Here is a 12,912-nt window from a genome sequence, read left to right on the forward strand (position 1 = left end):
GAGAATGGTAGATGGGTACGTCCTTCTGGGTTTCAGTTTGATCCACGGGAGCCTGGGAGTGGGGGTCTGCACACAGTGCGGTGGGACCTAGCCTCGACCAGCTGGGCGGAGAGCACAAGCAGGGGTGTGGGAGAGCCCCAGGCCCCGCCCCATGAGAACGGCTGATGAATTGGGAGTCGGGGTCTCAAGGTACTTGCAGGAGGTAGTTGAACAGAAATACAGTTTCAATGGTCCACTCGTGGGGCGCCTGGGTGGCTCAGTCGGCTGAGCGTTTGACTCTTGATGTCGGCTCGGGTCATGATCTCACGGTTCGTGGGATCGAGCCCTGTGTCGGGCTCTGTGATGACAGCGTGGAGCCTGCTTGGGATTCTCCCTCTCTCTGCCCCTCCCCCTCTCAAAAATAAACAAATAAACATAATAAATAAATAAATGCCCCCCTTGAACACAATGGCGAACAGACTATTAACAAACAGAATGACAGGTGACATGACTATTAAAAAGTAAAATATAATTGTAGGGGGCACCTGGGTGGCTCAGCCAGTTAAGCGTCCGACTTCGGCTCAGGTCACGGCCTCATGGTTTGTGAGTTCAAGCTCCGTGTCGGGCTCTGCTGACAGCTCGGAGCCTGGAGCCTGGAGCCTGCTTTGGAGTCTGTGTCTCCCTCCCTCTCTGCCCCTCCCCAACTTGTGCTCTGTCTCTCTATGTCTCTCAAAAAATAAAAACTAAATGTAAAAATAAAAAGTAAAATATAATTGTCAAATCTTTGCCACCAAGAAAATAGCTTCTAGATGTTTGTCTCTTACTGTTCTCTGTGCTTCCTGCCATTTGACCTTACCCTCACCTCCACCAAACATCACCCCCAGACTGGGAACTTCCATCCGTTAGCGTTCTCTGCACACCGAGGCCCTTCAGAAAATTGTCATTTTATTTTTAACGTTTGTTTATTCGTTTTGAGAGAAAGACACAGAGAGAGAGAGAGAGCTGGGGAGGAGCAGAGAGAGAGGAAGGGAGAGAATCCCAAGCAGGTTCCACGCTGTGAGCTTGAAGCCCGACACGGGGCTCGATCCCACAAACCATGAGATCGTGACCTGAGCCGAAATCGAGTCAGACGCTGAACCGACTGAGCCCCCCGGGCGCCCCCAGAAAATAGTTTAAATGGATCGCAGTCCCGTTGTTCAGGTGAGGACACAGGCCCAGTGAAGAGGCTGCGCCCCGGGGACACACAGCCTGCAGCAGAATCACGACCGGTACCCAAGGCCGGCTCAGAGGCAGGCTCAACCATGCCCCGCGGCTGTAACGTTCGGACCCTGGAGCTCTGTCCTGCACACACAGGGCAGGTGTCTGTCTAGCTGGTGGGTACATCCGTGGCCAGGAGCGGAATCCAGGTGAGGGGCCGAATTGAGCAGAATGCTGAGTTGAGCACTGCTGCCTTTCGTCCCTCAGGGAAAGGCCAGGGACAGCCATGCCTTCTAAGGCTCTGTCCGCTCTCCTCTGACAGCCCTCTGGTGCCGTGAGAAGGTTCCCGCACAGGAGGAGCTCCCCCTGCCCCCCAGCAGGCCCTCAGAATAGACAGGGTTGATGGACCGGAACACTGGCCAGGTTGGGTGAGCAGCAGGTGACACCCCCATTCCATTCCCTTGAGACTTTGCCGAGCCAGGCAGGAGCTGGCCACGCGGCCAGCCAAGTCCTCCCCCTGGACACGGTCAGTCCCAGTTTCGAGGTCCCGGTCCTACTGAAGTGGGCACCGGGACGCCCACTTCTCAGGAGCCCCAAGCTTTAAAAGGGCTCAAGAGACTGAGCTCCGTCCAGGACGTCCAGGTGGGGCCGGGCCACCGAGATGAGGAACAGTCTCCTGCCCAGGCTCCGTGGGGCCTCTGAGGCACGGAGGTGACGTCCTCACGCTCCGCAGACAGACAGAAGTATAGAGAGTGGGAGGCAGCGGTCCTGAGTGGAAAAAGCGCCTTTTCCTGAAGACTGATGCGTCCCCAGCCTCCCCCCTACGTCCTCCCACGGGGATGCAGGGATCCAGCCCCCCAGGAGGCTCCGCCTGGGCCAGAGAGAAGCGTGGCCTGGGGCTCGCAGGGTGGAGGAGGGAGGCGGCTGTGTGTGAACCTCGCTGGAAGGAGAGGGGGTCCTGCCAGTCACCCACAGCCTCTCCCTGCAACCGCCTAAAGGCCTGCCTTGCCAACTGTCCTCATCCCTCATGCCACAGTCCAGCGGGACCTGCTCGTGCGCAGCAGGGATCAAGAAGCCGGTCGGCCGGCTGCCTGACGCCAGGTGTGGGCGCTCGAGGAAGAGAAGTCAGGGCTTGTGCGGGCTCGTTCCCGTCACCTTGCTGAGTCTGCAGCAGCGGGTGGCAAAGACCTCCACCCAGAAGAGCGAGCCCAGCAGCCAACCCTCCCGGTCTGCTGAGTGTCTGGCAGACTGAGGACCGGGGGTGAGAGGACCTCGGGCAAAGGGAGTGCAGTCTGGCTCACCGCACATTTCTTCCTGGGCCCTCCCTTCCCCAGCTCCGTCCTCAAAGGGCTCTTTCCGCCTCCATCAACTGTTTCCAGGCCTTCCTCCCTGCCAAATTCAGCCTCTCGTGGGTCCACACACCTGAGACTTCCAAACCACGGTTCAGAAGCGATCTGGAGAGGCGGGAGGGCAGGCCGGGGGGCCCGGGCGGTGGCAGAGCCGCCGTGTCCCCCTCCGAGCCGCTGCAGGGGGCTGTTTGTCTGAGTTGGGTGTTGGCCAGCCAGATGCGCGGGATCGGATCCGGGTGTCCTCGGCCCGAGACAGGGGCCGTTTGTCCTTTTCCTCTGGGAGGAGGAGGGAAGGGCTCGGGACGGGGATGGTGATGCAGGACGGTGGAGACTGTCCTCCAAAGCCCTGAAGGGAGCAGGTGGCGTGGGCTCCCTGTTAGGAGACGCGGCCCCAGCGGAAAAGCCCGCAGCCCGCGGACTCGGAGAATCCGACTGAGGCTCCGAAGAGGGATTGGCGGGAACAGCAAGTCCCAGGCTCCACAGCTGCCTTCCGTGCGGGCTTGGGCAAGGCCCTCTCTCACCAGGTCCTCTTGGTCGGTGGCTGAAGAAGCTGGGCGTCCTGAGGTCCCCTCCGGTTCCAAAAAGCGCACGATCTCAATAACCCAAAGCTACTGATGTGGGGTTGCCGGACAGACAGAAAGTAAGGCTAAGAGGGACCGGAAGCTGGAACCTTCCTAAATGGCTATTTCCGGAGAGAGTCCTCCCTCTGCCCTGACAGCAAACAAAAAAGAAACAGGCTTATCCTGGGCGTTGAAACGTTCTATGTGCTGATCCGGGGGTTAGTTCCGTGGCGTGTATACTGGTAAGTGCAGTGAGCTGTCCACTGGAGGTCTCTGCGGCTTGTCGGAGGCAGATTGTACCTCGACAGAAAGGTCCGGACTGGGCGCGTGAACTCCAGCCGCTTAGACTCTAGGGGGCGCTGTGGAGAAGCGTATGTCCTCCCAGGGAGGTCGAGGACCTCCCTTCTCCGGAGCACTGGCACTAGGAGGAGGCGGGACAAATAAACCGACCCCTCTTTTGGAGAGCTCTCCGAAGTCCTTCTCGGAAACTCCCGTTGCCCTCCCGGGCCCAGAAAGCCCTCCTGCCTTCGCTCCCCGTGCTATTCCCACCACGCGTTCTGCCCTCCACGGGGCCCCGCCACCCCTGGCCTCACACCACATCTCTCCCGAGGCTTGAAGCCTGGCGTGGAGGGGACCCCCCCCCCTCTCAACCTTCTCACCAACCGCTCTCCCCGCCCCCACTCCCCTCTCCCTGGGGATGTCCAGTCCTGTTCTGAGCCTGCCCCTACCCCGGCCCTTTTTCCGGTGCTGTGTGCCAGCCGGTCCCGCATCCCACATCCCCAGCTGTTGACATTTCGTTGCCCTTGCCCACAGGATAAAGAAAGGGCCCCTGTTATTCAACAATAGGGGGAAAGACAGAGACAATGGGAACTTGTGCTTCCGATGGGGTGGGGACGGAGCGGGAAAGAACAGACAGACGGACAGACAGGGGGCTGGACAGAAGGGGTCAGGTTTCTTGAAGCAGCTGGAGGTCCTGGAAGTCTGGGTCCCACCCCGAGAGCCTCCTCCCACAGGCAATGCGCACCCAGGCTCCGGAGGACAGAGGTGAGGACTGGTTGGGGGAGGGGAGGGTGCTGCTTGGAGGAGGCCCTCGGGGGGAAAACCCGAGACAGCGGGGGCTTGGCCACAGGTCCTCGAGCTCACCTGTAGCTCCTCCGCACACCCAGCGGCCAGCATCATACCCATCAGGCAGTCTGCTCCTTCTCCGGCCCTCGAGCATCAGGAAGAAACGAGGCGCCACCCCCTCCACGTTCTTCCAGGTAATCCTTCCCGAGTGCCTCCTTTACTGCATCCCTTTGGGGGTCCCCACCCCTGGCCCCAAGCGCCGCAGCTTCCCCAGGCCCAGGACAGTGAGCAGTGCGCATACAGTGCCGGGTCACGGGCTGGACACAGGTCACTTAGCCTGGCCTAGTGGAGTGGCGAGGGGGAAAAAAGCTCTCGGCACCTTGGCTGCTTCTGCGAGCTCAGGGCAGAAGCCTTTCCTCAAAGGTGCAAGAGGAGGGACCCCGCTGATCAGGCGCCCAAGTCCCAGGGCCCTGAAGTGCTTGGATCTCGCAGGGGCCCAGGCAGCGCCTTCACCGGAACCCGCCGCCAGTCCCTGTCGCTCCCGTCCCTGAGAAGAGAGCGGCTTCTAACAGGTAGGCAACTGGGGCTGTCGGCTCTCTGGTTCTCTGTAAGGGCTACGAAGAGGGTATGTGTGCGCCTGCTTTCAAGGACAGAAGTACAGACCGGTGGGCTTGAGCCTGACCTCAAATCCGCGTTCAAATCCCAGCAAACCCTCCTCTTACCAGCTGTGCGACCTCCCTCAAGTCTCCTAGAATTTGTGCCCTTTGTCTGAGCATGCGTAAAAGGGGATTCGTACGTACGAGGGGAGGGCCGGGCGCGCTCTCACGCAGGTGCGTCGGCGTGGCTTCCCACCCGCCCTCGGCCCACGCGGCCCTCCCGCCCTGGGCGCGTCCCCGGCCCACGCACTTGCCCTCCAACCACCGCGAGGCCCTGCGTGCCCGGCCCCCCGTTTCTCCCGCGGCCCAGGCCTTCGTTTGCGGGAGGAGGAGGGGCTCGGCTCCACCTCTTCCGACTCCAGCTCTGTCTCCTCCTTCTCCCTCCCCGGCCGGCTCTCCTTCCCAGAATCCTTCGTGTGGGCTCATTCACAAACACACACACTTATTTAGCACCCACTGTGTGCCAGAAGCGATGCTGGATGCTGCGGATAATAGCTAACACATACATGGCGCTTACTGCATACCAGACACGATTTTGAGCACTGTGCACGTTACTTCAGTGAGGTCGATGGGAATTACTACCCGCATTTTACTGATGAGGACTTTGAGGCCGAGAGAAGTTAAAGAACTCGTTCAGAGTCACGCAGTCAGCACTTAGAGGAATCAGGTTTAGAAAATGAGTGAAGCTAGGCTAAGGGGTCCTTAGTCCAACTTCTAAAAAATGGTCAAGGTGATAAAGAACAGATAGAATAAGGCAGGGGGAAAACTGGGGCGCCTGGCTGGCTCAGTTGGCCGAGCATTAACACTTGGTCTCAGGGTCGTGAGGGCTAGCCCCATGTTGGGGGTAAAGCCTACTTACTAAAGTCAAATAAATTTTTTTTAAAAAGAAGGGGAAAATCAACTATTGAAATAGACAATTGTGTTTGGAATTAGTTTTTATAATTTTGTAATTGCCAGAAACCTCACTGATACGGCCTACACGCGCATATGTATTAAAATTCACACTGTTAATTCAGTGGCTAATCAAAGTCCTTCTAAGAACAAGTGTCCAGGCCAGTGTGGTAGGCCACAGTGCACTGCCGCGGGCCGGGGAAGAGGAAGGTTTTCCCAGAGGCGGTTTGGCCCGCAGTGACGCCTGGGAGAACCAGGTGAGAGTGAATCTGGACACTTTTGGAGCCAGAAGTGCAACGTGTCTGGAAGACTGTGCAGAGGGCACAGCGGGTGGGAGGCGACATTGAAGGCACGGTGAGAGGCTCGATCCCAGAGGGCCTTGGAAGCCCTGGCTAGGAGACCAAACTTTATCCTTAGGGCAAAGGGAGCGACTGCTTTAAGCAGGAGAGTGACAAGGTTTCGTTGGTCACTCTGGCTCCGCTGGCGGGTAGCGTTGGGAGAGGAGAGAGACGGCGGCCGGCGGCAATCCGGCCAGGCAATCTGGGTTTCGGGACCCAGATGGGATGGCCCCTGGGATGGGAGGGGGAAGGGAGGCGGCGCCAAGTCTGGCCCTGCGGTCTGAGAGGGGCGGCCCAGCAGGCCTGGGGGAAGGGAGTGTGTTACTGCCCCTTCCCCCCATCACCTTTTGCCCCCAACAGCCCCCTTCTCTGCCCTCACGCCTTCCAGCTGGACAGTCCCCTCAGGGATCCCTGATAGATGGGAGCTCATCTCCAACCCCACTGCCTCCCCGCTTTGTGCCCCGCAGACGGCGCTGGGCTGACTCTCCATCATGCCAGGCCTGCTTAGTCTCCCAACATTCTGCCACTTCCTTCTCCCCTGGGCCCTCGCCATCTTCCACAAAGCGCTGGGGGACCTAGGTAAGACCTCAGCCCCGCCCAGACTCTGGGGAAGGTGGGGGAGCGGCTCCAGGGGTGGGTAAAGTGGATAGGGCAGCCGTCGGAGGTGTTCAGGGAGTGAGAGCCTTTGCTGAGTGCGCAGTGGAGGGGGGGGGGGGGGGTCTGGGGAGCAGCGTCTGGACGGGCACCTGCAGTGGGGGTCAGGGGGTTCCTGCCACTGTGGCCCCCTCTGCTCAGCACCCCACCCCGGCCCCCACTACCTCCTGCCCCCCATCCACGAGGTCATTCACTCTCGTCGTGGGGCCACGGCCACGCTGCCTTGCGTCCTGGGCGCCCCGCCTCCCAGCTACAAGGTCCGCTGGAGCAAAGTGGAACCGGGGGAGCTCCGGGAAACGCTGATCCTCATCACCAACGGCCTGCACGCCCGGGGCTACGGGCCCCTGGGGGGGCGCGCCAGGATGCGGAGGGGGCATCGGCTGGACGCCTCCCTGGTCATCGCGGACGTGCGTCTGGAGGACGAGGGCAGGTACCGCTGTGAACTCATCAACGGCATCGAGGACGAGAGCGTGGCGCTGACCCTGCGCCTGGAGGGTGAGGCCCTTGGGTTCCCGCCCCCCTCTTCTCCTGTGGGGCTTTGGCCGCCCCAGCTCGGGTCTCCCGGGGTCCCCCAGCCCTCTCCCCCGTCTGCCGGCCCTCCTCAGGCTGTCGGCGTCCCCCCCAGGTGTGGTGTTCCCGTACCAGCCCAGCCGGGGCCGGTACCAGTTCAATTACTACGAGGCGAAACAGGCGTGCGAGGAGCAGGACGGGCGTCTGGCCACCTACGCCCAGCTGTACCAGGGTGAGCGCCCGACCTGGGCACCGCCCGGGCCTGTCGGGGCTGTCACCCGGCTCCGCGGGGGGCGAGCTCGGGTCAGGTTCCTGCCGGGACCCCTCTGACCCCCGCCCCGTCTCCCCCTGCCCGCCAGCGTGGACCGAGGGCCTGGACTGGTGCAACGCGGGCTGGCTGCTCGAGGGCTCCGTGCGCTACCCCGTGCTCACCGCGCGCGCCCCGTGCGGTGGCCCGGGGCGGCCCGGGATCCGCAGCTACGGGCCCCGCGACCGGAAGCGCGACCGCTACGACGCCTTCTGCTTCACTTCGGTGACTGCAGGTGAGCGCGCGGGCGGGGGGGGGGGGGGGGGGAGTGACGGGGGGCGGGACCTGGACCCGCGTGGTCCCTGCGTCACTGCGCGGGCCAGGCTCCCGCCCCCGCCTCCCGCGCGCCTGCCTCGGCACCCCCACCGCTGCCCGGCCTCGGTCCCGGGGAGGCTTCGGCCGCGGCGGGGGGTGACGCGCCCCGCTCCCCAGGCCACGTGTTCTTCGTGCCCGGGCGGCTGACGCTGTCTGAAGCGCACGCGGCGTGCCGGCGGCGCGGGGCCACGGTGGCCAAGGTCGGGCACCTCTACGCCGCCTGGAAGTTCTCGGGGCTGGACCAGTGCGACGGCGGCTGGCTGGCGGACGGCAGCGTGCGCTTCCCCATCACTTCGCCGCGGCCGCGCTGCGGGGGCCTCCCCGACCCCGGCGTGCGCAGCTTCGGCTTCCCGCGGGCGCAGCAGGCGGCCTTCGGGACGTACTGCTACTCGGAGTAGGGCCGCCGCGGCCCCCGTCCCGCAGCCTGCCACGGTCGGGGTCCCGGGGTCCCAGGGTCCCGCCCGGGTGGGGGAGGGGAGGTGGCGGCGCCCTGCGAGAGGGGGGACACCCCCCCCCCCGGACGCTCGCACCCGGACCGGCGGCCGTTCGCGCGCTCCCGCGGCCGCTGCTGGGGGAGGGCGAGCGCCCGGGGCATTAACCCACTTCTGTACACAGCAGTTAAGTAACTTGAGGACTTTGTGTGTCGAGGCGGGGCGGGGGTGGGGGTGGGCACGGGGTGGCCTTGGGCCCATCCGGCCGACCACGCTCCCGGGGAGACGGTCAGAGGTGGGGCCCCTGCCGCTGGGAGCGAGCCTGCCGGACGGCGGGGGTCGCGAGGAGGGGGCCCCAGAGGTCGAGGGGGACTGCGAGCACCGCGGGCGGCAGAACCCGGGGACGACGCGGGAGAACGCGGGGTGCTGTTGCGCCGGGCGCCACGCGGGGGCGCCACGCACCCACCGGAGACTGTGGTTCAGCTCGGCCCGAGCGCTCCAAACCCTCAGGCCTGCCCGCTGGGCACCACGGAACGAGCAAAGATGAGCCTACGCATATTTCACAATGTGTTTGTATCCTGCCAGTCTCCTACCCTGTGTAGGAAACTCGTAGCGTTGTTCCGCCGACGGGAAGCTGACCCGTGCTCGGGGAGGAGGCGGCCAACACCAGCACCAGCTAAGGCCACCAGCCACCTGCCGGGCTGAGCCTTGAGGGGACTGTGTGTCCGGCAGCCGCGAGGCGAAGCGGGGAGCTGGACCGGGAGCATTCTTAACATCCGGCTGCGGGAAACAGACCGGGAACTCAAGACACAAGCTCAATTCTCATTAATTCGTTTTTCTTTAATATGTATACTATTTTAATTAATTGACTAATTGGTTTGTTTATTCATTTTACTGTTCAAGCAATCTAACTGCACCGCAACAAGCTTGGGCTAGTGACTAACCACTGGAGCAAAGGGTATGAACTTTCTCATGGTGCTTGATATATATGTTGTAAAACTGCTTTCCGTGAGGGTTCTTGGCTGTAATTGTTAAAGGGAAGTCATCTCATGGGGTTTTATATAAAGGACAACGAATGATCAAATGAACGGCATCTTCGATGACTCTCAGACAGCAAGTGGAATGTTTGTGGCAGTTCCTAAGCTTTGCTTTTCTGATCTTGGTCACGGGGCAGGAAGATCTGCCTCCAGGGCCTGCCGGGATCGGTAATTGAGACGATGGGTGGCACGTCCTGGGGGCACATAGAGGTGCTCAGTAAATGGTACCTGTGATGATGGACGGTTGTTATTACAAGAATACTAACAGTAACAGAACAACCGCAGCAATTATTCAGGTTCTTACCAGGTAGCCTGTAGGACTGGTTGCTGTATGGTGCTGTGTTCACCAGGAGGAGCTCGGTTATGCTGCGGTAACAAACGACCTCCGAGTATCAGGGACTTAAGACAAGATCATTTCTCCCTTAGGCTACCTGTGCATGGTGGTCAAACAAGGGGGCCCTTCTCATTTTCTTATTCAGGGACCCAGGCTGCTAGAGCCGCCGCTATCTCAAATGCCGCCAGTCCCCACACCAGGAGGAGAAGATAAAAAGAGCTCTGGAGGGTCTTGTCTCTGCAATTAGCCACCGCCGCCCAGAGAGACACCTGTCTCTTTCTGTTCACAGCTGTTTGTCTAGAACTAGTTACAGACCTCGCTCAACCACAAGGGGGCAGGAGAGAGCAACCCTACTCGGGCCTAGAAGTAACATTGCAACTAATTAATCGTTCAGCACCTGGCAGCAGCCTCACCACAGGCACCCGGGAGGGCAGCCTAGATTCTGGAACATGCTAGCAGTCATCCACTCCTCCAGGGCCCTTCTGGCTTTTCTAAGTTCTGGCCTGTCATGGAGTCAGAAAGCCAAGACGCTGGGCCCAGCACCGCTTTGTTCTTTCCCGCGCGGAAAACGCATGCACATGACCGCTCATTTCTACAACCACTCTCCGTGCCGCTGTTACTTTTTTTTTTTTTTTTTTTGAGAACTTCAAACAGACACACAAAATAGAACATTGGAACCCTTCATCATCTGGCTTGACCATCCCCAAATTCTTTCCTGTTCCATGAATTCCCTCACTTGTGTTCATGTCTGCTGGAGTATTTCAAAGCAAATCACCTGTACGTGTTCACTATGTATTTCTAACGTATGATGACTTTGAAAAAGAACCATACTTAGGACACTGGGGTGGCTCGGTTAGTTAAGCGTCCGACTTCGGCTCAGGTCAGGATCTCACAGTTCATAAGTTCGAGCCCGCGTCAGGCTCTGTGCTGACAGCTCGGAGCCTGGAACCTGCTTCGGATTCTGTGTCTCTCTCTCTCTCTGCCCCTCCCCCACTCATGCTCTGTCTCTCTCTCTCTCTCTCTCTCTCTCTCTCAAAAATAAATAAATATTAAACAAAATAAAAATAACCATAATGCCATTATCACACTCCACCCCCCCAATTGATGTTCTCTAATACAGATTTCATGATTGATTTCCCCTGAACGTCTAAAAAATATCATTTTATTGTTGACTTGCCCAAACCAGGATCCAAGTAAGGTCTATACATTGCATGTGGTTAATTTTTCTTGGTTAGTTTTTTAAAAAATATCTTTTAGATGGTGATATTTCTTCCTCCTTCATTTCTTCTATGCCATTTTGTTTATTTGTTTAAAAGAAACTGGGTTGGGACGCCTGGGTGGCTCAGTCAGTTGGGCGTCCGACTTTGGCTCAGGTCATGATCTCGTGGTCTGTGGGTTCGAGCCCCGAGTCAGGCTCTGTGCCGACAGCTCGGAGCCCGGAGCCTGCTTCGGATTCTGTGTCTCCCTCTCTCTCTGCCCCTCCCCCACTCATGCTCTGTCTCTCTCTCTCTCTCTGTCAAAAAAATAAATAAGCATTAAAAAAATATATATTAAAAGAAACTGGGTTATTTCCCTGTCAGGTTTCCCATGTTCTAGATTCAGTTGAGTGTGTCCCTGTAGTGACAATTCATGTGGTCCTCTGTCCCCTCTAATTATATTTAGAAGTTTGATTAAACATACATTTATTTTTAGGGGCACCTGGGTGGCTCAGTTAGTTGAGCATATGACTCTTGGTTCCGATTCAGATCATGATCTCACGGTTTCGTGGGTTTGGGCCCCGCATGGGGCTCTGCACTGACAGTGTAGAGCCTGCTTGGGGTTCTCTCTCTCTCTCTCTCTCTCTCTCTCTCTCTGCCCCTCCCCCCCCTTGTGCTGTCTCTGTCTCTCTCAAACAAAATATTCTTTAAAAATATTTAAACATACATTCTTTTTTTCCCCAGGAATATTTCATAAGTAGTACCGTGTATCCCATCAGGAGGCACGCGGTGTCTGATTGTCGATGCCGTGGTTGATCAGGAAGTTCTAGTAATTTCAGCCTGGTCCATTCATTATAAAGCTCCTTGCTGTGTTAGGTGCCTACGGCCGCTGTAACAAATTACCACAAACGTGGTGGCTTAAGACAACAGAAATGTATTCTTTATTTTTTAATATTTATTTTGAGAGAAAGAGAGAATGTGCAGGGGAGGGGCAGAGAAAGAGGGAGACAGAATCCCAAGAGGGTTCCACAATGCCAGTGCAGAACCTGATGTGGGGCTCGAACCCACACACCGTGAGATCATGACCTGAGCCGAGATTAAGAGTCGGACACTTAACGGACTGAGCCACCCAAGCGCCCCAGGAATATGTTCTACGGTTCTGGAGGCCGGACGTCCACACCGGAGGAGACGTCCTCCCTCTGCAGACTCTGGGGAGAATTTTCTTGCTCCTTCCATCTCCTGGTGGCAGGCGACCCTCGTTGGCTTCTCCGGCTGCACGACTCCAGTCTCTGCCCCTGAGGTCACGTTGCCTCATCCTTCTCAAGTGTCTGTCTCCTCTTCATCTGTCTCTCACGAGGACACTTGTCACTGGATTTACCCCACCTGCTAATCCAGGGTGATCTCATCTCAAAACCGTCAACTGAATTTCGGGAATGAATTCATGTAATGAGTTACATCCACACAGACCCGTTTCCAAACAAGTTAACATTCTTGGGGCTTCAGGGGTTAGGATGCGGACATATCTTTTCGTGGCCGCCATGCAGCCCTCTAGGTCCATCGCCTTCTAATCTAATGGCTGCTGATGACCATTGTCTAGACCTATCAATCGATAGGAGCCCCAAACAGACCCTCCAGTTGTGTCATTTCTCCTTCCTTTATTATTAGCTGTGAATTGTCTCTAAAGAAAAGTTTCCCTTGTTGATTATTGTTACCCTGGCTTAGAAGCACTCAGGGAAGGTAGGATTAATGGGACAGGTGCTACGGCGTGAATGTTTGCACCCCCTCCCCGAGTCCTGTGTTAAAGCCCAGTCCCCAGGGTGATGGTTTTGGACACGGCGCCTTTAGGAGGTAGTCCCAGGATGAACCTGGTGCCCTTATCAGAGAGGTCTGGGGCAGCTGGCTTCTCTCCTGGCACCACCCCGCCCCCCCAGCCCCTCCCCCCGCCAAAACAATGAGGAAGTGAGGGACCCTCACCAGACACAGATCTGCCGGCCTCCAGTGCTGACAGGAGCAAAATGTTTGTTGTTGAAACCATCCAGTCTGTGGTGATTGGTTTATTTTATGTTTTTATTTTAGAGAGAGAGCACGAGCCG

General features: G+C 58.4%; 1 protein-coding gene across 2 annotated transcripts in view; it reads left to right on the forward strand.

Annotated features, from left to right (window-relative positions):
• Nucleotides 1-9,336, forward strand: part of HAPLN2 (hyaluronan and proteoglycan link protein 2) — a 53,977-nt gene extending 44,641 nt beyond the window's left edge. Inside the window, exons 1-6 of one of the 2 annotated variants that reach the window (XM_053908815.1) lie at nucleotides 4,657-4,722; nucleotides 6,503-6,614; nucleotides 6,831-7,184; nucleotides 7,315-7,431; nucleotides 7,559-7,741; nucleotides 7,939-9,336. In XM_053908815.1, the coding sequence (XP_053764790.1) occupies nucleotides 6,527-6,614; nucleotides 6,831-7,184; nucleotides 7,315-7,431; nucleotides 7,559-7,741; nucleotides 7,939-8,219 (1,023 nt within the window). In that variant the 5' untranslated portion in view covers nucleotides 4,657-4,722; nucleotides 6,503-6,526 and the 3' untranslated portion in view covers nucleotides 8,220-9,336. Of the gene's footprint in view, nucleotides 1-4,656; nucleotides 4,723-6,499; nucleotides 6,615-6,830; nucleotides 7,185-7,314; nucleotides 7,432-7,558; nucleotides 7,742-7,938 lie in introns of those variants that run through there. The other variant, XM_053908816.1, reaches the window with a different exon arrangement.
• The last annotated feature ends 3,576 nt before the right edge of the window (nucleotides 9,337-12,912 follow it).

The sequence above is a fragment of the Panthera pardus genome, unplaced genomic scaffold (assembly GCF_024362965.1).
Source record: "Panthera pardus isolate Hobbes unplaced genomic scaffold, ASM2436296v1 HiC_scaffold_21, whole genome shotgun sequence".
In the NCBI taxonomy this organism is placed as follows: domain Eukaryota; kingdom Metazoa; phylum Chordata; class Mammalia; order Carnivora; family Felidae; genus Panthera; species Panthera pardus.